The 24,174-nt window shown below is 53.0% G+C and overlaps 3 protein-coding genes and 1 long non-coding RNA gene across 7 annotated transcripts in view; 2 read left to right on the top strand and 2 right to left on the bottom strand.

The window, feature by feature from the left end:
- Positions 1 to 30: 30 nt before the first annotated feature.
- LOC143659596 (uncharacterized) lies at positions 31 to 10,595 on the bottom strand. The gene is made up of 3 exons (XR_013163617.1): positions 9,662 to 10,595; positions 4,564 to 4,662; positions 31 to 1,823 (listed from the first exon to the last, which is right to left on the bottom strand). It is a non-coding gene; the product is annotated as an uncharacterized LOC143659596 (long non-coding RNA).
- On the top strand, positions 1,017 to 16,933 carry FHOD1 (formin homology 2 domain containing 1). Of its 4 annotated transcripts, none has more exons than XM_077132697.1 (22): positions 1,017 to 1,337; positions 7,986 to 8,092; positions 8,485 to 8,549; positions 8,821 to 8,888; positions 8,960 to 9,065; positions 9,142 to 9,236; positions 9,502 to 9,613; positions 9,694 to 9,788; positions 9,885 to 10,028; positions 10,150 to 10,298; positions 10,393 to 10,572; positions 12,004 to 12,119; positions 12,207 to 12,847; positions 13,878 to 14,033; positions 14,260 to 14,442; positions 14,527 to 14,646; positions 14,723 to 14,884; positions 15,298 to 15,488; positions 15,581 to 15,773; positions 15,858 to 16,020; positions 16,095 to 16,295; positions 16,370 to 16,933. In XM_077132697.1, exons 1-22 carry the CDS (start codon positions 1,137 to 1,139, stop codon positions 16,450 to 16,452), a joined length of 3,531 nt encoding a protein of 1,176 aa, XP_076988812.1. In that variant the 5' UTR covers positions 1,017 to 1,136; the 3' UTR covers positions 16,453 to 16,933. The 4 variants fall into 4 exon arrangements, with proteins under 4 accessions (XP_076988812.1, XP_076988813.1, XP_076988815.1 ...); XM_077132698.1 differs by lacking the exon at positions 1,017 to 1,337 and adding an exon at positions 1,365 to 6,877; XM_077132700.1 differs by lacking the exon at positions 1,017 to 1,337 and adding an exon at positions 1,366 to 4,806 and having other exon boundaries at positions 16,370 to 16,932.
- TMEM208 (transmembrane protein 208) lies at positions 16,792 to 18,969 on the bottom strand. The gene is made up of 6 exons (XM_077132721.1): positions 18,834 to 18,969; positions 18,090 to 18,185; positions 17,667 to 17,726; positions 17,450 to 17,586; positions 17,191 to 17,275; positions 16,792 to 17,079 (listed from the first exon to the last, which is right to left on the bottom strand). Exons 1-6 carry the CDS (start codon positions 18,837 to 18,839, stop codon positions 16,942 to 16,944), a joined length of 522 nt encoding a protein of 173 aa, XP_076988836.1. The 5' UTR covers positions 18,840 to 18,969; the 3' UTR covers positions 16,792 to 16,941.
- Positions 18,764 to 24,174, top strand: part of LOC143659590 (uncharacterized) — a 20,600-nt gene continuing 15,189 nt past the window's right edge. Inside the window, 2 exon segments of the mRNA XM_077132714.1 lie at positions 18,764 to 19,080; positions 22,486 to 22,587. Coding sequence (XP_076988829.1) covers positions 19,012 to 19,080; positions 22,486 to 22,587 — 171 coding nt within the window. The 5' untranslated portion in view covers positions 18,764 to 19,011.

Here is a 24,174-nt window from a genome sequence, read left to right as displayed (position 1 = left end):
CGGCGCGGTGGGCTGGGGCCTGGGACCCCCTCCTGCACCCCACCTTGCCGTGAGCTGCGCACGCGCACCTGCACTGGGCGCGCCCAGCAAGCTGTGAGGGGCAACGCTACCCACAACGTCTCCAGAAATCCCAAGGCCCAAAGTGGGCCCAGCTCATTTCAGGGTAAGAAGGAGGCTGTTCCTCCTCATCTTCCAAACCAACTGGCACTCGGCCCTCATTTTCCCCCAAACTATAGGTAACTCTTCTCTCTTTTTCCAAGAAACTGAGGGGAATTTATCTCACTTCCTAAACTATGGAACCTAGCTGATCGATTCCCCTGAAACTAAGCGGGTTCCACCCAACATTCCCCCTAAATCTGAGGGATATTCGGCTTATCTGGCCCCAAATTGAAGATGACTATCTCCATTTTCATACAAGCTGAGAAGCACCCGTTTACTTCTTCTCCAAAACTGGGGGGAACATGATCTACCTTCCCCACCACCACCACCAAATTGGGAATCATCTCCTCATTTTCCCAGAACCGAAAGGTACCAAGCCCTCCTCTTCCCCAAATGAAATGAAACAGATCCCACAGTCTACCTTCAAACTGAGTGGAATCCATTCCACTGTTTTCTCCTAACTGAAAAGGACCCATCTCTCAGCTTTCTCCACCCGACGAGAAACCCATGCACTATATTCCTCAAAGTGAAGAGAATTAGATCTGTCTCATCCCCAACCTGGGGAGACCTGGCTGGCCACCGCCTAAAAGACGTTCGTCCCACCTGCCCTAACATTCAGTGAAGAGAGCGCAGCCTCACAGCCTCTAAATCTGAAGAAGGCCACCCCACCCGTACAGCTCTCCAAGGCGGGACGAAGCGCTGGTTTTCCAGTCCTGGCAGCCAGTGAACTAACGGAATCACGATCAGGCTCTCTGAATGGCTGAGAGCAAGTCCCGCCTCTGGCGGGGGTTTGCGCCTCTGCGCACTTTCTGGGCCTCCAGCCTTGGCTCCACCCCCTCCTCGGACCCGCCTCTGTCTGTCTCCGCCCCACTGGAACTGCGTCCGGTCGGGCCCCGCAGGGACTGTAGAGCTAATCCGGTGGCGGCGGCCGCGGAGCAGGGACTTGAAGGCTCCCGGAGTGAGCCGGTGGCGAAGCCATGGCGGGCGGGGAAGACCGCGGGGACGGGGAGCTGGTGTCGGTTGTGACCGTGCGGGTACAGTACTTGGAGGACACCGACCCTTTTGCGTGTGCCAACTTCCCTGAGCCGCGCCGTGCCCCCACCTGCAGTCTGGACGGGGCGCTGCCCCTGGGCGCACAGATACCGGCGCTGCATCGCCTGCTGGGGGCGCCGCTGAAGGTGAGGAGTCCGGGGAAAGTTTGGGGGCGATCGGGGGTTCAGGGTCTGTGCCATGAAAGCGGGTGAGCTCTTCGAGGAAAAGCTTAGGCTGGGAGCCCAGGGTTCCCGCTGCCCAGCCTACGAGGCACTCCTCTCAAAGTGAGTGAGGGGAAACCGAGGATTGCAGATGGGAACTTGTGGTCCCTGCCCCTCGAAGTGAGGCCCAGCCTGGGGAGGTGCTCGGTGTCCGCTCGCTGCACGTCTGCTAGGGTAGTTAGCCCAGGGGAAGGTGACTGTAGTAGTACCCGGAGTAGCGGACCCAGGAGGCGGAGCCGGGCAGGGACCAGCTTCCACCTGCTTCAGGTGAAGTAGGGGCGGGATCACTTAAAGGGGCGGGTCCGGGGCGTGCCACTAGTGGTGGCCAAGGATTCCAGCGGTGTATGGAGGTTGAACTGGGTGCTGCTGGGTAGTCTTGCCCCTGCGGGCGGGGACCCCAGCATGGGACTCCTGGAATGAAAAGAGACCTCATGGGGTGACGGGAGTTCCCGGGAAGTGGCCCGGCCAGCGAGGTGCAGAACGCTGAAGGCTGAACGGGTGGAAAAGCCCTTTGAGTCACCGCCCCCCCCACCCCCTCCAACACCCGCCGAGGCGGGGCAGGCACTGGAAGGGAAGGAGCGGGCCGGGCTAATTTTATACCGCCAGCATGCCCTAGTTTGCCCGGGTTCCGCAGCCGACTCTCGCGGAATGACGGGTCCTACCTCCCCTCCCCTCTCTAGCCACCCTCAGCCCCCTGCAGGCAGCCTTTTCCGGCGCGCTGGGTTTCCGGGCCCCGAGTACGGGAGACACGGTAGCCACCCCCCGGGGTTCCAGTCTGCTCTTTCATGCAGTGGTGTGGGAGAAGAGAGGGAGTCGGCGGGGTTACCCTCCTCTCCTCCCAGCTTCAGCTGGACTCTGAATTGCGCAAACTTGCCCCCTGGGCCCGGGGTCTCCCCTGGAATGTGTGCCGGGCCCCCAGCCTGCATTCCGAGCGCTGCAGGCCAGCCCCGCCTCCATGCGCGGGCGGGAGAGGGTGAGACTATTGGCCTGGGAAGGGGCACGTGTCCCAGCAGAGCCCGCCAGGACACAGGGGCTGCCACACACTGACCACCTCCAGAGTTTTGATGCCACCCCACTTGTCCTACTGATATGACTTAACGGGAAACTGAAGTGAGTGGGTCTGTAAGAAGCTGTCCAGTTGGAGGCTGTCTCCCATTCAGACTGAGAGAAAGGACTGCTGACCTGAAGACCGTTCCTGACCCCCCACTCCCACCCCACCTGCTAAGCTTCTGGAACTCCTGGTGTTGTTTTAAGGCTGCAGTACTAGAGACAAGCTCACCTCCCACCCCAGGACAAGACCTGACCCTAACACCCCTCTTCCCAACTGGGGACAGTCAACTTCAGGAAAGAGCTCAGAACCCCCTTACTTCTCCCCCTCATTTAGGGACACACACACCCACCCCACCCCACCAAGTACTCTGAGGACACTACTGAGCTTCGACGGAGGGTGTGTTAAGTCCCATCCCCAAAGTCTCTTCCACCTTCAGGGCCTCCCCCTTGGAGCACCTGAGGACTGCCTCCCCTCCCCCACAGGCAGGATATGGGGGCGGGCACATTGGGTTACCACAGTGCCTGGAGCCTCGGGCAGCTGGGGCTGGCAGCTCCATCAGAAATGGTCAGATGCACTGTGATGTGCTCTTCCCAAATATAAACTGTGACCACAGCCCCAGAATAGAAGGCTGGAGGAAGAGGGACTGCAAAGAGCTGTGGGAGAGGGGAAGCAAGGCCCCTCCCTGCAGGAAATGTCAATAGCTGGTTCTTCCCTTAGTCCCATAAGTGAGTGCCCCTGGAGAGGCTCAAATATGACTCGGGCCTCGCTGGCCCTCTAGGGGTGAAGGTGTCCCTGAAACCCAGGCATACCCATCCCAGGAAGAAATAAGGGGCTCACTGCTCACTGCTTTATCCTGGATATAGCTATCCTGCAGAGGGACAGAACATAGCTCAGTGACATCTGCCCTTTCACTTTAGATACTGGCTCCCATCATCCCTGCAGTCCTTGCCCCTCCCTGGGGATATGCAGAGGCTGGCCCTCTTTATCCCTGAGGCTCCACCCTTTCCCCTGCCCCCCCACCACCACTAGGGGCGGGGCCTCCTGTCTAGAGTTCCCCTGGGGGCTTCCCTTTCAAAAGATTCAGAGCTTTCTGGTTTGAGAAGACCTTGCTCATTTCCTCCTCGTCTAGGAGGAAGCTCCTGGCCACAGCCTCTGACTCATCTGCTCTGAAGGGGAAAGGGGTGGTCCTGGCAGTGCCTTGGGCCTGGACTGATGTCCCCAGGGGAACTCAGGATTGTCTTTCTTCCCTTAGTGCTGGAGTCCTTCCCAGCCCCAGGACCTGCCTCTGCCCCAGGATAGAACTTTGGCCCTAAACCCTGTGTCTCATCTCCTTCTCCAGAGCAACCCAGTTCCACCCTTCCTCATTCTACCCTTTGCTCTTCTGGGAGATGTCTCAGGAGCCACATCTGGGAGTGCACTGCCTTCTCCTGGGCCCTGGTCAGAGAGACCTCAGGTGCTGCTCAGAAACTGCTGCAGAGCCCAGTGGAGCCCCCTCCTCCTAGCAGCAAGTATAGCCCTAGAGATCCATAACCAACAACTTTAGTTCCCCAGCTGTGGCCAGAATCAGGTCATTAGGGGTAGCACTGCCCCAGAATGTTCCCTGGCCCTGGACCTCCTACTCCAGTCTCACTTTACCCCTGACCTGATAGAAAAGGGGTCTCAGTCAACTTGAAGGGGTTCCCAGAGGGTTCTTAAGTAGAAAGCGATTGCTCTGGTGATGAACTTTAGTTCCCTGCTATGGGGGTCTGTTTGGGAAACATGAAGCCTAGGTGTGGGCATGAGGCATGGCCTGTTCCCAGCCTCCCCTGGGGCCAGCATGTCTAATTAGCTAGTCATTCTGGGCTAGGGAGCCTAGACCACAGCCTACTGGTGGACCCCAGTCCCTAGGTAATGGTAGAGGTTGGCACTGTTACCCCTGCATTCATGGTGTGTGCTTTCATTTGTTTCCCTTGCTGGATCTGGGAGGACCAGTTTGGGGTATTTGCATTGTTCAGAAAGCTAAGAGGCAGTCTCCAGCCCTTGACACTCTTACAGGCCCCAGCCCTCACCACCCCCACCCCCATCCCCACTCTCCTTTCCAGGGATCCCTGGAGCACTTACAAGGCCCATCTACCCAGGATTTGAGTCATTTGGCCCTCCTTTTCCTGGCTGTGTCATCTGGGGCAAGTTCACCGAACTTCTGAGCCTTGGTTTCCTCACCTGTAAAAGGATTACCAGGACAACAAAATGAAGTAGGCAGCTCAGGTCCTGGCACTGAAGAAACAGAACAAATATGGGTTCCTCTCCCCAAGGCCCATCTATGTCATCTAATCCAGGAAGTCACAGTCTAGCTATAGACCCAAGGTAACAAGAAAGAAGGGTCTTCAGAGTACAAGATCCTGTGTTTATAGGAGAGGAGAAAGAGCCAGTTAAATATTTCCTAAAACAAGGGGCCTTTAGCATATAATTCTACCTTCTTCTCCATACTTTTTGTACTCTGTCCTGATGGCCTGAGGTGACACTGTTGTGTCTCTGCTCTCTACCCTCCTACCCTCCACTGTTGCCATATATTCATTTCTACCTGACTGCGTTGTTACAAAAATGCTGGAGAGTAGTACCATTAGCTCTGTATATAAAGTCGTATGTCATGGTTGGTTAGGCTACCTGAAAAGCCTGAGACTAGAAAGTCAAGAGAAAGTGGACTGGAGGGCTAAGTGAAGGGCTAAGCATGAGAGGAATGAGGGAGGGATTTCCCACCCTGGAGTCAGAAGAGGTCATGGATATGGGCCCATACTATGTTCTAACCTTAAGCCCTTGCGGCAGGGAACAGAGTTTAGTCTTGTCAGGCCTGGCTCAGCACCAGGGTGTGAGAAACAAGGCCCAGAGTTTTGGCTTTCAGAATTATGACCCCAGAAAGGGGCCAGGGGTGTGAGGGACAAGGGCCAACCTTCTGGCCGGAAGTCTCTCCTCTTTGCTTGCCTGAATCTAGTTCACCACCCTCATCCCTACCAAGGAGAGACAGATGGGGATGGGGACCACTGTCATGGAAGCATTGGGCTAGTTCTTACCCCTGGGCCCCTCCTCAGAAATGGGGCCCTAGCATGACTGGACAGGTGAAGTGGCTAGAAAGGCCACAGCTACTAACATGGAAGGAAAGAGGTTAAACCTCTTCACCTGAGCAGCCCTTAGCCTGACAGACACAGATGGATGCAGGCATCCTGAGTATCCGTCTCTCCTGAGGTACTAGAGCACACAGGTATGCACGCAGGAGGGAAAGCCATGCCAATGGGCCTGACCTTTTTGTAGATATGGTTCTTTGGCCTGTGTGTGGCCAGCGAGCACACTTGGGCCCTGTAAGCAGTTACCAATTGTAACAGGATCACGTCTCCAGTGTTTACCTTTACTCTGACCCTCCCTTTCTTAGCGCCCTTGGAAGTTATCATTCTATATTTATTTATGAGCTTTTTCTGAGTCAATCTGGTCTCCACCACTGGGCTGAAAGGTAGGGAAGGCAGAAACAGTGCCTGCTCCCTGTATGTCTTTAGCACTTAATACCAAGCCTGGTTCCTGAATGTTTGAATGAATGAACTACTCTATATGTGTGTGATTGGGTGGTGGGGGTAGAGGAGTCCCTGAGGGGAGTGTATAGCTCTGGGAGAGACATGTTTCTCTAGGGTTCCAGAATTCTCCAGTCCAAGGGAGCAGGAGATACAACTGTGCATGGATCGGGGTGGGGTTGGTAGGCTGCTGAGTCACCCTGTGGGAAGCAGAGTCAGGAGGAATGTGGGGCTGCCCTCAGCAGAGCTAGCCCTGGATGAGGTACCCCAGCCATGGGGCCTTGCTGCTCCCTCTTGAGCCTGTTTCCTCTTTGCCCTGGGGACAATGACTAGGCTCCCAGGGAGAGAAGAGATGCCAGCCCTGCCCAATGCACCCAGGGGAGGGCAGGCAGCCAGGCAGGAAGTGGGACAAAGAACAGGCTGGAGTGTTTGTCCCATGTCCCAGGCTAAGGCAGTCACCCAAGGGCCCCACAGGCTAAACTACTAGCAAAGAGCCAGGTTGGACCCGGAGACCTGAGCAGGGGCACTAAACAGAGGTGGGGAAAGGGGCAGAAGATAGATCCCTTTTCCTCCCAGAAACCCAAGGGTAGTCTAGAGCAGAGCACAGCTGACTAAACAGCAGGACAAATATGGGCCATGGCACTTCAAGGGCTGGGCCACTCAAGTCAAGGGGACTTTGCTGAGCCTTGCATGCTTGTGCCATGCAGTGGGGAAGGTGTCAGGAAGAGGGACTGTGCTGCCCTTAGACTCTCTGGAGTCATCAGAGTCACTCTGGCCTCTCTACAGAAACTTCTCAAGGGTCCAAGTGCTATGCCAGGTGGTGGTGGAGAGAAGCCAAGTCCCCGGGGCATATGGGACACGGATTGTGGATGGAGCAGGTGCCTACCTGTTACAAATGCAGGTTTGGGGGCCCATTGTGGACTGAAGGGGTCAGACCCTAAGATCCTGTTTTTTGTTTGTGTGTTTGTTTTTGTATGCTGCTGTATGGTGGGGATCACATTTCATTCTTTTTCCATGTGACTGTCCCATTATTGCAGCACATTTTTTGAATTTTTTTTTTTCTGGGAAGTACACAGGCTGGAAACCAAACCTAAGTCTCCCATGACAGGCGAGAATTCTACCACTGAACTACCCTTGTACCCCCTTAAGATCTGTTTCTTAATAGACCCTTCAGGGGTCTCTGATGTCCAGTTGGGACCATTGTTACCCACCTAGGGGAAGGCAAAGGACTGAGGCACTGGGCAGTCTATGAATCAGCCCTGTTTCTCTCCATCTTCTTACCCATGGAGACATACACATGCACTCACATGCCTACTCATTCACTTGCTCACTCAGCTCTCCCAGCCAGGTCTGCACCTCAAATGCTCTTAACACTTTCCCTTTGGGCTTTAATGCTTTGTGACTGTAACTTATCACCTTCACAGGGCTGTGAACTTCCTCGAAGACAGGAACTTCCTCCCATCTTTTCTCTATCTTCCTTCCTCATTCATGTTAACAAGTTCAAAAAGCATATAGCAAGCACTTGCTGTGTGTCAAGTGCTGTGTTAGGCTCTGCAGATATGGCAAGGAGCAAGACAGACTGGTGTCTGAACCCAGAGAGGATATAGTTAGTGGTGAAGGAGTTAGTGCCTAGGATATTCTAGTGTAGGTTAGAAGGCCTCAAAGGTGGGTACATATGGAGTGGGGTGGGTTGCATAACATTGGCTGGAAGAGTCCAGGAAGACTTTCCAAAAAAGTATTATCTAATCTGAAACCTAAAGAATGTAGTGCTGCCAGGGCTCAGCACATACAAAGAACAAGAAATCCTGGCACTGAAGATAGATGGGCTATGCACAGAGTAGGTTTATGAGAAACGATTGCTGAATGAATCACGGCTGCAGTGGCCTCTCCCCACCAGCAGTCCAAGTGGGAGTTCATGGGGTATCAACAGATTCCCCCATTACCTCTGCCCCAGTCCTGACAGCTCTCTATTCCCTTTACCCCCAGCTAGAGGACTGCACCCTGCAAGTGTCTCCTTCTGGATACTACCTGGACCCCGAGCTGTCCCTGGAAGAGCAGAGGGAGATGCTAGAAGGCTTCTACCAAGAGATTAGGTCAGAACTGGTGGGGCCAGGGAGGCAAGGCCAATCTTGCCCTTGTCCCCACTTGGGCTTCACTCAGGTGTCAGCAGTTGAGATAGCAGCTCTCCCAACCTGGGCCTTGGTTCATTTCCTGACACCCCCTGGAAACTGTGCCAGGGGAATCCTGAGGCCTGGTTAGCATTTCCTGCTGCCTAGGATTGGAGTGGGGGGCTCTCCCACATACTTGAGATGCCTGTACTTGCACAAATCCTTCTGTCCAGCCATCCCTTGGGACCTTGGAGTTGCAGCTGAGGAGAAAGGAACTGGGCCAGGGTTGGCAATGTGGAGGTCTTTGGCTACCTTGAAGTGGAGGGAGAGAGCCTGAGAATGGGCTGGGAACTGCTGACCAGGCTGCTTGATTTCAGCAAAGGACGGAAACCCACACTGATCCTACGGACCCAGCTCTCTGTGAGGGTCAATGCCATCTTGGGTAAGTGCCCAGCAACCTCCCTCCTCCCCAGATCATAGCCCAGCTGGTTCAGTTTCTTTCGGGCCTGCCCTGGTATCCCTGTCCTCACCTCTCCTCCCAGGGTTAGGGCTGATGCCATAACTAGATTGCAGTTGTGGTGGAGGGCAGGGGGCGGGGACAGTGCCCAAATTCAAAGATGTGAAAGTTCAAGAGTACTAGGATGAATTTTCTTTGGGGCAGGGGAGTTCTGATTGTGTCCCCTTGGGGGTTCCATGCCTGCCTCCCCTTGCAGAAAAATTATATGGTTCCAGTGGCCCTGAGCTCCGCCGCTCCCTCTTCTCATTGAAACAGATTTTCCAGGTAAGGCCCAGAGGTGGGCTGGGGTTGGGTGTGCTACCTGAACTCCCTAAATTTCCCCATTGTACCCCTAGGAGGATAAGGACCTGGTGCCTGAGTTTGTGCACTCAGAGGGGCTGAGTTGCCTGATCCGTGTGGGCGCTGCTGCTGACCACAACTACCAGAGCTACATCCTCCGAGGTCAGCCCCACCACACCCCCATGATTCCTGCCCCCAAAGGCTCTTCACTGACCTCTCCCCCTCCCTATGTCCCCAGCACTAGGCCAGCTGATGCTTTTTGTGGATGGGATGCTGGGAGTAGTAGCCCACAGTGAGACCGTGCAGTGGCTGTACACACTGTGTGCCAGCCTGGTGAGTGGCCCTCCACCCAGCCATGCATCCTTTTCCCACTGCTTCTTGCTGGGCCTGTTTCCTCTTCTGCAAAGCAAACTGGACTGGAGTGAGGCTGAGGTGCCTCAAATCCTAAAAGGTACTCCTATACCTGGACCCTAAGCTGAGGTCCTTCTGCCCAAACTCCCCTCTCTGGGTCCAGCTCCAGAGGGCCTCTTCCCTTCCTGCCAGCTGCTGACAGAGGCCTGGCCCAAACCCCACTCATATGTGGTAACTCCTCCCCCAGTCCCGCTTGGTGGTGAAGACGGCCCTGAAGCTGCTGCTGGTGTTTGTGGAATATTCGGAAAACAACGCACCGCTGTTCATCCGTGCAGTCAACTCCATAGCCAGCACCACTGGTCAGAAACTGTCCCTCCCTCCCCACCCCTCAGAGCCTTCCCTCCTACCTGCCCCCCATGACTCCTTTTTGGTGGCACAGGAGCACTTCCATGGGCCAACCTGGTGTCTGTCCTGGAGGAGAAGAATGGTGCTGACCCGGAGCTGTTGGTGTATGCTGTCACCCTCATCAACAAGGTGTGGGCTAGGGATCAAGGGTCAACTCTGAGTCCTTTGGGCTCCTGACCTCTGGGCCAGACTGTTTCAGCCTGCCCTCTGGTCCCCACCCTCTAGACACTGGCAGCGCTCCCAGACCAGGACTCCTTCTACGACGTGACAGATGCTCTGGAGCAGCAAGGCATGGAAGCACTGGTCCAGCGCCACTTGGGCACTGCAGGCACTGACGTTGACCTACGAGCACAGCTAGTACTCTATGAGGTGGGCCAGCAGCCAAGGCCTGGCTGGGGACCAGAGACAAGGAAGGGAATACAGGGTTCCCAAATGCCCCACCCTACCCACACAGGCCCCAGTGGCTTATATCCTGGCCTGCTGCCTTTAGAGCACCCTGAGGTTGGAAGATGGAGATATTGAGGAAGCCACTGCCACCAGTGGGCGGCGGGAGCGCCGAAAGCCCTCTTCCGAGGAAGGCAAGAGGAGTCGGCGATCACTGGAAGGTGGGGCCTGCCCCACGCGCACCCCAGAGCTCAGGTAAGAATGTGTCTCCCCAAAAGATGACAGGTGGATCTGCCAGGGGTGGGTCGGCCAGGTGTGGTCAAGTCCCTCTGAAATGACCTGCCTCCAGCCCTGCAGGCCCCGCCCCATCAATAGGCCCTACCTCCTGCCCCACTGGCCCTGCCCAGACAACAGGAGCGGCCTCCAGCCCTGTGGGCGCTGCCTCTGGTCTCCAGGCCTCCGTGAGCCTCTTCCCCAGCATCTCAGTGGCGTCCTCAGCCGACAGCACCTGCGAGAGGAGTATCTACAAGTTAGTATGGAGATGGAGATTCCTACTTCCCCAACCAAGTCCACTCTCCAGCTGTATCCAGCTCTGCCCTGCTCTGCTCCCCTCCACAGCAGCCCTCAGCCTCTCTTGCCCAAACGCATGCTTTCTCTCTCTTTCCAGACTTCACCAAACTGCTCCTGTTTGGTAAGTGACTGCTGAGGGGCAGGTTCGGCTCTGACTGGACCTCCTTCTCCGGCTTCTCTTCATCTCTTCTTTTTAACTTTCTACCTGTCTTTGTCTCTTGTTATCTGTTTGCCTCCCTGCTATACACACACCCCCACACTTTTATCAGTCTCTGCTTCTCTGTTACTGTCTACAACTTACTCTTGTTCTGTTCTATCTTTGTCCCTTACTGCACCCTGTCCTGCTCCATGTCAATCTCTCCCCTCCACTTCCAATTTCCTCATGTCCTGCCTCCCTTATTCCTCTCCTCTTCCTCCTGTGGCTGAGAAGGTACCCCCTGATATCAGTGCTCAGCTTTGTGTGGGTGTGAACAGACACTTCAATCACCGTCTCTTCCTCTCACCCCTTTCCCCCAGGGCCCCTGAGAACCCACCCGTCCCCCACTCCCCTACTGGGCAGGCCAGGCTAGAGTAAGTACAGAGACCAGCCTGCCAAGCCTGCCATGTGCTCAGGGCTTCAGCATTGCTTCCCCCAGCGGGGGTTCAACGTGCCTGATGAAGCCACAGCTCGGGGACTCTTGGCCCTTCTTCTACCAGACTTATGCCTCCTCCATTACCCAAGTACTAAGCATTGGAAATCAGTTTGTAGGGCCCTTGTGCTTCAGTAGCAATGCCTTCATCAATAGCTTAGGCCAGAGTTGGGGATATGGGCTCCCCAAATGGGGCCCATTCTCCTATTTCTCAGTCCAGGAATAGGGCAGGGTGGGGATCGAGGAGGGGTGTAGTATAGGGTTGGAGGAGTAATCTGGGGCCGAGTGAAGGCAGGGACCTGGCTGGTGCTGACAGAAGCTAGAGGAGCCAGAAAGGAGACACTGGATGACATTAATTGGTTCCCACATCTACTGTAACTCTCAGAAGCTGCCAGACATGCTGAAAGACAGCCTGCTTTGCCCAGTGGGACAGCTATTCCCTTTCCCTGCCCTAAGGGTCCTTGTCTAGAATCAGGACAGTGCATGTGTATAGCAGCATGGCTACAGATTAGATAGTAAGTAGAACTTCTCCCTCTGTGTTGACCTGGGAATGCCAGGTTGGTAGTGACTCCCCAGATGTGGACTGAACAGGGGCTAGCCTTGGGGGGCAGGTCCCGGGTCTGCTCAGTGCATGAACTGTCCGTGTGTGTGTGTGTGTGTGCCTGCATTTGGGGACAGCGCCCAGGGATCCAGCAAGGCATGCGTACCACCCTGGGCTGGGGTACTTTCAAACACCCACACTAACAAAAGCCTCCCCCCAGAGCCCGGTTCCTGGAGAATGTGGCGGCAGCAGAAACAGAAAAGCAGGCTGCGCTGGCCCAGGGCCGAGCAGAGACACTGGCTGAAGCCATGCCTGATGAGAGCGATGGGCACCCGGGTATGTAGGTGGGTGGGCAGAACCCACCCCTGTTGCCCTGCTGCCTCACAGGGAGCATAACCCTGACAGCTGCTTCTCTCTCTTTAGATACCCGAGAACTATGGCGTTCCCCAGAGCCAGCCCTTGTACCCAAAACACCCCAGAGCCCTGCCCCCCAGGTCCTGCTCTGGTCCCAGCGGAGCCTTGAGCTGGAGCCTACAGAACCATTGGCTCCATCAAGCCCCAAGGCTGAGCTCATCCAAGAGCTCCCTACTCGGGCACCCAAGCTCTGCATTGGAGACCTGGACTTCTCAGATCTGGGGGAAGATGAAGACCAGGACATGCTGAACATGGAGCCAGTGGAAGCTGGGAAAGGGGTCCCACCCCCACTGTCCCTGATCTCTGGAGGACCCCCACCTCCTCCACCCCCACCTCCCCCACCTATCGAAGGGGTCTCACTCTCACCAGCCCCACCACTCTTGCTCTCTGGAGGTCCACCCCCACCCCCACCCCCACCCCCAGCTGCCCCTCTTTCCCGCTCAGCACCTGATGGCCCAGCCCTCCCCACCAAGAGGAAGACTGTAAAACTTTTCTGGCGGGAGCTGAAGCTGGCTGGGAGCCATGGAGGCTCTGGGGGCCGCTTTGGGCCCTGCCCCACTCTGTGGGCCTCATTGGAGCCTGTCTCAGTAGACACAGCCCGGCTGGAACACCTGTTTGAGTCTCGTGCCAAGGACGTTCTACCCTCCAAGGTAAACCCACCCTCATCTGCAAGGTAAGCCCAGTGGAGGGGGCAAAATATCAGAGATGAAGGGTCTGAGCTGCTAAAGCTGGCCACTCATTTCCTAAATGGGGACGCTGAAGCAGAGAGGAATAGGGACTTGTCCAGTGCAGTGTAATTCTGCTATTAACTAGTGAGAGCTAGGCCAAACTTCACAGGTTAAAGACACAGTTCTCCACTGTGTTTGAAGAGAGCTCTCACTTCAGATACCAGCTGCAAGCTCAGAGGTTCCAGGGCCACCCTAATTTCTGACCAACTGGCTACAAATTTAGGGGTTCCCACAATCTGTTCAGGTTTGATAATTTGCTAGAACCACTCATAGAACTCTGAAAAGCACAATATTTAAAGGTTATAGTTTTATTATAACAAAAAGGATACAAAGAAGAAGCGAGGTCTGGGAGGCTTCAAGGGCAAAGTTTCCAGTGTCCTTTCCGCATGGACTTATGACCCTCCCAGCACATCACTGTATATTTCCAACCATAGAAGCTCACCTAAGCCCTGATGTCTAGAGTTATTACTAGGTTTCATTACTTAGGCATGATTGATTGAGTCAATGTCCACGTGGTTGAACTCAATCTGCAGTCTTTCTCCTCTCCCTGGAGTTAGGGCTGAATGGCTGAAAGTCCCAACACTCTGATCTCATGGTTGGTCTTTCTGGTATAGTCAGTACCCCCCAGCCCCCAGGACTAAGGTCATCTAGTAGCATAATATCATGGCCACCATGAATACAAAGACATCTCATCACTTGAGAAATTCCTAGGATTTGGAGGGTACCTCCCAAAAACCTAGGGCAAAGGCCAGCCAAATTCTTACATATGAGGTCTCTATCGTAAGCAGAGCCCTAATTAAAATCTAAACTCTTCCCAATGCCTTTCACATTCCAGAATGCCAGTTCTGGGGTGACCCCACCATTTAGGGGAAGACGTTGGAGTACTCTCTTAGATTGTTGCCCCAGCTAGTCCTCTCCCTAGTCTTATATTGCCCTTCCCCCAACCTCACAGAAAGCCGGTGAGGGCCGCCGGACAATGACCACAGTGCTGGACCCCAAGCGCAGCAATGCCATCAACATCGGCCTAACCACACTGCCACCTGTGCATGTCATTAAGGCTGCCCTGCTCAGTTTCGATGAGTTCGCGGTCAGCAAGGATGGCATCGAGGTGGGAATACCCCAATAGGTGTGGGAGGGAGGTGGAAAGCCTGGCCCGCTTGTTCAATCAGTGGGCATTTTCTGTCCCTCTCATGGTAAACATAGGCTTGGGTTTCTATAGGGCCATCCCCAGACCCTGTGGCTCTTCCAGATAACCTAGGGAGGGGTCAAGACCAAGGCCTGAGGTCTCAGGCCTGCACAGAGGGTTCTACATGGGGTATTGTCTGTATCCTCAGAAGCTATTGACCATGATGCCAACAGAGGAGGAACGACAGAAGATTGAGGAGGCCCAGCTGGCCAACCCTGACATACCGCTGGGCCCAGCGGAGAACTTCTTGCTGACCCTTGCCTCCATCGGGGGCCTGGCTGCTCGCCTACAACTCTGGGCCTTCAAGCTGGACTATGAGAGCATGGAAAGGGTACCTGGGTCATGGGGTGTTACAGGGAGGCTGGCAAGCATGGGAACCATGTCATCTGAGAGACCCTATTTCTTTATACACCAGGAAATTGCAGAGCCACTGTTCGACCTGAAAATGGGTATGGGACAGCTGGTGCAGAATGCTACCTTCCGCTGTATCCTGGCCACGCTGCTAGCTGTAGGCAACTTCCTCAATGGTTCCCAAGTGAGTGAGAGCACATGGGGGCTGGGGAGTAGGACTCTGGAGCTGGCCAGGCCCTGGCTCAGACAGGTCCTTTCAGAGCAGCGGTTTTGAGCTGAGCTACCTGGAGAAGGTGTCGGAGGTGAAGGACACAGTGCGCCGGCAATCATTGCTGCACCATCTCTGCTCCCTGGTGCTCCAGACCCGTCCTGATTCCTCCGACCTCTACTCAGAAATTCCTGCCCTGACGCGCTGTGCCAAGGTTAGCACTAGCCAGACGCTCAACTAAGACTGATCGAGGCACCAGGGAGCTCTGCTTCTGGGGCTGGCTGCTCTCCTTTTTCCCTATTTGGGCTGCTGTGCCAGGGCTTGCTCAGGCTACATGTGTTTGTGTGAGCTGCCTTCTAGCAGAGACACTCTTTCCTCTGCTGGCCTGGCCATTTCTATTCACTCTTTGGGTCTGTTTAGCTGCCACTTCTCCCAAGACGCCTCCTCTCTCGGAGCAAACGGACCTATCTATCTCTTGCATTAGACTGAAAGCTTCTGGGGGCAGAAGCTGGGTCTCAGGTATCTATGTCCACATGGCTCAGGCTGGCCAGCTTGGGAGAGGCAGCCTCCTGCAGTGTTTGAGGGTCTTTGGGGCAAGGCAGCATGTATACCCCTCTGCTTTGCCAGGTGGACTTTGAGCAGCTGGCTGAGAACCTGGGACAGCTGGAGCGCCGGAGCTGGGCGGCTGAGGAGAGTCTCAGGGGCCTGGTAAAGCATGAGCTGACCCCTGCTCTGCGTGCCCGCCTAACCCACTTCCTGGCCCAGTGTGCCCGCCGTGTCGCCATGCTGAGGGTAGTGCACCGCCGAGTCTGCAACAGGTAGGTACATGGACTAGGGAGAGGCAAACTTCTACCACCATCCCACAGACACTGAGCAAGACTCACCACCCCTTCCCACCCCAACCACCTAGGTTCCATGCCTTCTTGCTGTACCTGGGCTACACAGTGCAGGCAGCCCGAGAGGTGCGTATCATGCAGTTCTGCCACACGCTGCGGGAGTTTGCACTTGAGTATCGCACTTGCAGGGAACGGGTGCTACAGCAGCAGCAGAAGCGGGCCACATACCGTGAGCGTAATAAGACACGGGGACGCATGATCACAGAGGTGGGTACCCTTCCAGATCTCGACTACCAGCCACCCCAATGGTTTCCTCTTTGCACTCTCAACTTACCCTTTACTCTTCTCTAGACAGAGAAGTTCTCAGGTGTGACTGGGGAGGTCCCCAGTAACCCAGTGATCCCAGTGGCCGTGAGCAGCGGGCCAGGCCAGGGTGATGCCAGAAGTCATGCCAGCATGAAGACTCTGCTGATCAGTAGGCCTGAGGATGCCACACATGGCCGTCGCAGCAGAGGTGGGACCCATACCACTGCAGGGAATAGATTCTGGGGCCACCTTGGCCTGACCTCCCTATCTGGCCTCCCTCAGGTATGGTCCAGAGCAGCTCCCCAATCATCGCCACAGCAGTGGGGCCCTCCACTGCATCCCCAGAAGAAACCCCAAGCTCTGGTTCACCCAGCGACACTTCAGATGAGATTATGGACCTGCTGGTGCAGTCAGTGACCAAGAGCAGTCCTCGTGCCCTAGCAGCTAGGGAACGCAAGCGTTCCCGTGGCAACCGCAAGTCTTGTGAGTACTCTGCCATATGCCTACTCCCCACCTTAACTCCACCAACCCCCTCCAATCCCGCTCTGTCCCTGCAGTGAGACGGACACTGAAGAGTGGGCTTGGAGATGACCTGGTGCAGGCACTGGGATTGAACAAGGGTCCTGGCCTGGAGGTGTGAAGACGCCACCCTCAGGAAACCTTTCTGTACCTGGGCCTATAGTGCAAGAGACTATAGAACGAGGAGGGACCAGAGCAGAATTTTGGGCCTCTTCCCAAACTCTAGGGCCACTTTGTGCCCAGGGGTCAGTGCCAGAGCAGTATTAATTGTGTGTGCCCTATGTGTGTGTGTGTGTGTGTGTGTGTGTGTGTGTGTTTCTGCATGGGAGCTCCCTGAATTTATGGAGCAAAATAAAGTTTTCCTAGCCAGCTGAGAGCCTTTTACTTCTTTCAAGTTCCCCACCAGGCTGGGTCTGTAGCTGGAAGGAAATACCAAAGGACTGGCTCACTCACACAGGGATTAGCCACATTCTAAGCCGTTTATTCAAAAATCCTATACTTCAGACTCCTTATGGCCCCTAGACTAGGCTCTTACTGCTCCTGGCATGGGGCCTATGCAGTCTGATAGAGCTGCCCATGGCCCAGCAGCCTATGTCCACAATGCCAGTGGCTATAATCGTTTCATCTGCCGTCGTTCCTGTCGACGCTGCCGTTTCTCATTGTGCTCTGGTGCTGGGGCACCACTGTCTGCTGTGAACCAGGGACCTAGCACATTCACCCACAGGAGGTAAAGGGCCCGGCCCGGAGCCTAGGAGAAAGAAAGTGACTTGAAGCCATATATAGGGAATGGACAATGGAGTAGTTTGGATGTCCTAGCCCCTTCTTGGGGGCCCCACCCCATTTCCCTGTATTCACGTACCAGAAGCCAGAAGGACCAGATGTAGAGGGAGAAGCAGCTGAGCACTTGCACAATAGCTGTCAATAGGATCACATCCTTAAGGTGCCTGTGGATAGAAGGGAGGCTGAAAGGGCCAAAGATCATAGCTGGGCCCCAGTTCAGCCCCCTTTTACCCTCTTTAACCTGCACACAGCTGTACATCTTGGGTTATCTGGGCTTCTGGGCCCCAGCGTCCCAGCCCTGGGGCCGCTCACCTGGGCTGGCGGCAGGGGACACTCACTCTGCCATGCCCTGCTCCATGTTGAGATCCATGCCGCCATCCATCAGTGCCCCATCCTCAGAGAAGGCTGCATGTGCCATCGAGCTCATGGAATGGTAGCTGGCTCCATATACTGCCAGACTAAAGCCCAGGGCCATCTGTAGGGCAAGGATGAGACTGTCAAAGGCCAGCTAACGACCCTATGCATACATCCCTTCCCATGATGGGGGATACTTACCCAGGCCCAAAAAGAGGCAGACGAGTAGAAGAAGACTAAGGTGACAAGGCAGTAAATGGCCTGCAAACAAACACAGGGTTCAGGTGGGTCAAAAGCCACGTCAAACCATGGGCCTTCCCCTAATCAAGAGTGGAGCCAAGTTTGGGTGGTATCCAGGTTGCTGTTATAGGATCAGGGAAGAAGGCACCTGAGATCTGAGTACCCAGACTCCTCCACTCTGATAACCCAGGTCAGCCCAAGAAAGAACTCCCTGTGTATTTAGAGTAGACAGTGCTCTCAAATCCAGCTCACACCCACACTCATTTATTTTTGACTGGAGTCTTCTGGACCTGTGGTTGCTGCATAACAACCACTCCTACACAAAACAGGGCTGAGGACTATGGGGCTATGAGCAGGCATGGAAATAAGCAAGCAAACACTTACATTGGCCCCCAATATGATCCGGAGGTAGAATTTCAGGGTCTCTCTGTTCTCTTCAAATATCTGCTTCTTTCCTCTTGTGCCCACTTTGCCCTTGGGCTGCAGAGGGATGATGGTGAGATGCTGTCAGAGCCCTACGCGGCAAGGGACCTTTCTACTCCCCCACCAGTCTGGTTAATTACAAAGTTCCATCCCCATCTCAGCCAATTCTTCATGGTGCTCAAACCTAGCACAATAGCTGGTATGTCCACTTCTCCTCCAGTCCATCCTGCCCAGAAATGACCACTTTTCCAGCACCCCCAGTTGTGACTGCCTCCTGCTTACCCTGGTGCAATCCAAGCCCTGGCTGATAACTCCTTTGGCTCCCCTGATAAGGTCCAACTTTAAGCCACCGCCCCTCTCCAAGGGAATTCCAAACTAGGGCCGAATGAGGCCCCTCTCTGCCCTAGGCTGGAGTAGCTCAGGTCTGGGCTGATCCTATTCAGGCCGATCCTATCCAGGATCCTCAGATCTCCAGCCCACTCTGGTACTGACAGGCCTCAGGATGGCGCCCCCGTCCAGCACGGTTATGGTACGGTCCTGCCCCGGCTGACGCCCCCGCTCTGGCTCCCTTTAATAGGGTCCGATCACAGGATTGCGCCCCCCTCCGGTGAACCCCGTATCTCTTGATGTCCTTCCTCTGCTTTCAGTCTCCCAGCCCCAGGAATGTTTTGCCTATGTGGACTCAGCTCTACCCACCCTACTCACCGCCATGGTGCTTCGCTTAATAGTCAGCTAGGGGAACAAGGGAGAGCTACCGAAATTGCAGTCAGTAGATAACACATCGGCGGCCCGGTGCTTCCGGTGAGGACCAAAGTCGTCACAGCTGGGACGGAAGTAGAGTCCACTTCCTTTCCAACCGCCGCCCAATAGACGATGGGACTACATGTCCCAGAAAGCGTTGCGCGGGGGCGGAGGCGACAGGGATGCAATGGCGGAGTCTCTGCCACTGGAGGTGAGAGTAGGCCGCCCTCAGGCCTAGCTAGGGACAGGCCCCGCCCTCGGGGTCCCGGGCTGTGGGGAGGGGCTGTCAGTCAGCTCGCCCGGCTCCGCCCGCCTGGCGGAAATCACCAGCCTGGCGGATCCCGGGACCTGCAAGCTTTTGGGTAACGGCCCCGCTTTTGGACCACCCGGTCCCTTAACTTGGAAAACCATTTTCTCCTTCCCCCTCGGTTCCAGGAGATGGCTGCTCTGTCACCTTAGTGAAGACAGACTCTGCCTGCCATTCTTTCCTTGAAATGGCCGCCCTTCTCCTCAGTTCTGGAAGATATCTGCTCTAATCCATCGTTCCCGAAGGGTAGCCGTTCTTAACCCGGTTGCCCCTTGGAATGCTCACTCCATTCCATTCGCCCGGAGAGATTGCTGATCCTCTCCTCCTGGCGGTGGGAGACAGACCGTCCCCCACCCCATCACGTCCGTGGATGGTCACTGATTTCCTTAAGTGAAGACAGGAATTCTTCCCACTCTTTCAACCCCTAGTGATGGCTGCTCCGACCTCCTCGACCCGATGTGATGTTTGCTACCTCTCCTTAGTCTGGGGCAAGACCGCTTTGCCCCTGTCACCCAGCCGGTGGGATAACATGTTTTATCCCCAGTGTCCTCTAGGAATAGCCCCTTCATCTCCTTTGCCCTAGGAGTTGGCAGCCCCCTACCGCTACCTACTGGAGACAGGCTTCTTCGTAGCAAGAATAGGCCAGCACTCGCCCTGTTGAGCATGCTGGATGGCATTCCATTTCCCTTGGCCCCAGAGGATATCCACTTCATCTCCATAGGCTCCAGGAATGACCGGTCATATCTATAGCAGTCCCTTGAGATGAGATTCATAGCATGGCCACTCCATCCTTATGACTGCCTCCTCTAGCCCCTCTAGAAAGGCTGTCCTCTTCTCAGTTCAAAGAATGATGTTCCCTCCCCTCAGTGAAGACAGGCTTGCTCCCTGCTCCCTTTACTCCTTGAGTTGGCTGCTCAGCTCTAGAAGATAGGCTGGCCACTATCTTACCTCATTTTAGACAGACAGGCCTGCCTCCCCCACCCCACCCCCACCCATGCCACCATGGGGCTTCGTCACTCCCAGTCCCCATCAGAGCTCACTTCCCCATGCCTAGCTTTCAAGGCTCTGAAGGCTGCTCTCTCCAGTCATTCTACTCTCGGTAATGATCTGCTTTCTTTTTCCACCCCTTCCTTGAGCAAACATTTGGTGAAAATAGAGCTAGAGAACTGGGTCCTTATCCATCCTTATTTCAATCCAGTAGATACTGGCTGAACACCTCCAGTGTGCTAGAAATCAGAGAAGGGAAAGAGAGTCGAATGAGTTGTCAGGGTCAGGCTTAAGGAAGGACATTCCAAGAATGAGGCAAAAGAAATAGGCAAAAAGAAATAGATATGCTGTGTTTGTAGGACATTGGGAAGACTGGATTGAGGAGCTCTAGGATCAGTGGGCCCATTCAGGCATAGAGGCTTGGAAGAACTGATCCAGGAATAGAGAAACTGTTCTGAGGATACTGAGGAACATAAAAGATTTTCATCAGGGGTATACTGAGATTGAAAACTGATTTAAGAACATTAACCTCATACCAGTATACAAGGTGGACTAGCGAGGATGAGCCTGAAGGCAGGGAGGTGAAGTGGGAAATCATGGAATAAATCCGGTTTTGGGTGATGAAAACCTGAGCACTAAAGTGGTGAAATTTCAAAGATAGAAGTATTAATAATAGAAGCCATTTATGAAACATCTACTAGGTGTTGAGCACACTTTATAGATATCTTCTAAGACTATGATCTAGATTTTTAATGTACCCATTTTACAGATATGAAAATTGAGGTTTAGAGAGTTCAAGTACCTTGCCCAAGATCACAGAGGTCACCCACCTAGGAAGTAGTAGAGTGAGATTTGAGGGACTTTAAGTTGGCCTGGTCTGAAGCCTGTATTTTACACTTATGTCTGGGAGCAAAGGATAAAAAAGTATGAGAAAATATTCAGGTGGGGTAGAGTGAATGGGGAAAGGGAAAAGCTAGGAGGAGGGGACTTTGGAGGCAGATTATGAATTTGGATTTGGATGTGTTGAGATTAAGGTGATGGTGAAACATATGGGTGAAGGGTCCAGAAGACAGTTGGCAATACTGTTCTAGCTCCTGGATGATTGGGCAATGTAGGGATATTGAAGTGTGGGTTATTCCTATAGAGGTATCTGTTGAAGACATGCGAGTTAATTTATTGTTCTAGGAAGTGAACAAAAATCAAAAGATTGGTCTGAGCCCTGGGTTGCACAGACGAATCCAGAAACTGGGCAATTGGTGTGCTGGGTAGAGTTCTAGAAAACACAGTGTTGCACGATTTAAGGAGAGAAGAGTCCAGAAGAAAAGAATAGTTAAGACGAAATAGTTCCCAGCCTTACAGGCTACCTCTTTCCTAGCTCCCTGTAGGGCCTCCAATCTCACCAACTCCAGCCTTATAGAGTATAGGTAGAGCAAGGGCCTGAGTCTGTCCGACTGGGTTTTGCTGGGATTATTTCTTTCAAGGCAGTTGAGAAGGTAAGGTGGCAGTGGAGAAGATAGGAAAAGAGCAGGGTCCCAGGGCCTGATCTGTCAGGGCAGGAGAAAGAGGTGTGTCTTTCTGAGGATCAGAGGAAAACACCTGATTGGGATATGAGAAGAATTAGTTATTTTTACTTTTCTTGTTAAATCCATGAGAGATCACCCACCTAGATTGTGAAAGGAGAAAGGACTAAAGGAAATAAACAATACTAACTGGGTGTTTGCTATGTTCTGGATCCTATTAAAGATACTTTGCTATGTTAATTCTCACAACGTTTTTTTTTTTTTTTTTTTTTTAAAGGAAAGACAGAGAGAAGGAAGGAAGGAAGAAAGGGAAACATTTTTAAACATTTTCTTGTTTTTATTGTATTCTGTTTCTCCGTTTTTGTTACATGGGCTGGGGCCGGGAATCGAACCGAGGTCCTCCGGCATAGCAGGCAAGCACTTTGCCCGCTGAGCCACCGCGGCCCGCCCTCTCACAACGTTTTTAAGTCTCACTACCTTTGCCATTTTACAGATAAGAAAAATAAGGCCCAGAGAAATCAGTTAACAGTAAAGATTCAACTGAAGTTTATCTGGCTACAATGTCCAGGCTCTTACTATCAAACTGGGCAGGAAGTTTACTTTTATCATTGGTTACAAGGCTGTACCCAGACAGGGGCCCTGGGAAAGTTTGTTCCACAGTAATGATAGAGGAGAAATCAATTCTCTGTTAAGTTTAGGACTCAGATGAACAAGTCCCTTCAGTCCCACCGCTCTGTCAGCTGGAGTAGGTTCTAAAGGCCCCCAGCTCTGACAGCCCCCGTGTCCTGTCTTTTTCCCTCAGATGCTCACATATATTCTGAGCTTCCTGCCTCTGTCAGATCAGAAAGAGGCTTCCCTCGTGTGTCGGGCTTGGTACCATGCAGCCCAGAATGCCCTTCGGGAGGTAAGGTGCCCACCCTCACCTGGCCTGTTCTCAGTTGTTTTTCACTTCAGCTTACTCATGGATCTGCATGTCCACCCATCCGTCCATCCGTCCATCCATCCATCCATCCATCCATCCATATATTTACCGAGTGTAGTGCTGGGCCTATCTGAGTAAATATGACGTAATTGCATCCCCCAAGGTACCACAGTCCTGTAATGGAGAAAGACAAGCATGTGAATGGTCTCACTGTCCTGTTGTCAGTGTTGTCACACTGGAGTGAAAGGGTGCAATGGGGATAGGAAGGAAATGAGAAAAACTGACTGAATCAGAGGCTTCCTAAAGGAATGGAATATAGGGGTAGGTTGGTCTTCCAGGACTGGAGTCAGCATAGGTGAAGGCACCAAAGTATGGATTAGTTCTGGAACCGACCACCCAAGAGTTCCATATGACTGAATATGGGACAAAGTCAGGGAAGGTGAGGCTGGAAAGGACTCAAACTGTACACTGGTAGGTTGCCAGACACCAGAGCTTGTCATAGTGGAGCCTTTAAGGATTTTTAAGACAGGGGAGTGACACAATGTGACTTGTATTTTAGAACTCCGCAGTGCAGAGTGGACTGAAGAGGGAGAGACTGAGTGTAGGAAGATAGCCCAGCTAGGAGGTGAATGCAGACACTTAACTTTTTTTTTTCAGCTTTTAAAAAGGGAATTTAATAAGTTTCAAGTTTATAGTTCCAAGTCTATAAAATGTCCAAACTAAGGCATCCATGGAAAGATACCTTAACTCAAGAAAGGTCAATGGGTCAGGAGCACCTCTGTCAGCACCTCTGAGTAGTCACATGGCTGGCATCTCTTGGTCCCTTGCTCCTGGGCTCCATTGCTTTCAGCCTCTGTTCCTGTGGGGGCTCCTCACTTTACTTCTCCAGGGCTGGCTTTCCTGTCTTGGAGGCAAACAATGACAGCTCCTTGTTCTAATTTTATTTTTTGCTTATTTTTGAGATTGGACAATTTTTCTCATTTGTTGACCATTTGTATTTCTTTTGTTTATTATTTTGTTATTTATGTTCTTTATCCACTTAACTATTGGGGTCTTAGCATTTTTCTTATCAATTTGTATGAATTTGTATATATTAAAGATATTAATGTTTTGCATATTTATTGAAATATATGCCTAGTTTTCTTGCCTTTTAATTTGATTTTTGGATATATTTATTTATAAAATACAGTTTTTATAAAATTTATAAAGTAAATTTACAAATTTATAAAGTTAAATTTTTATGTTGTTGATTTAGAACATCCTATTCTTATTTCTTCCATTATGTTTTAAAATTCCCTTCCCTCTTCAGATATTTGATAGATACACACTCACATTTGTCTTCTGTTTCAAGGTTTACATTTTTATATTAATGTTTTTATTGGTGGCATTTATTTTGACTTATGAAGCAAGAAGCTAAACTGATTATTTTTCAAATAGCTCAAATGCCGTTTATGCATACTTTCCCTGCCCGCCACCCCTAGGTTGAAATTCTTTCTGTGTCACATAGTAAATGTGGATGTCTAAGTAGGGTTTGTTGTCAAGCTATCTTTCCAGTGTCACTGAGCTCGC

Source organism: Tamandua tetradactyla, chromosome 16 (genome assembly GCF_023851605.1).
Source record: "Tamandua tetradactyla isolate mTamTet1 chromosome 16, mTamTet1.pri, whole genome shotgun sequence".
Taxonomy (NCBI): domain Eukaryota; kingdom Metazoa; phylum Chordata; class Mammalia; order Pilosa; family Myrmecophagidae; genus Tamandua; species Tamandua tetradactyla.
Note: the sequence above shows the minus strand (reverse complement) of the source record. Positions and strands in the feature narration are given on the sequence as shown.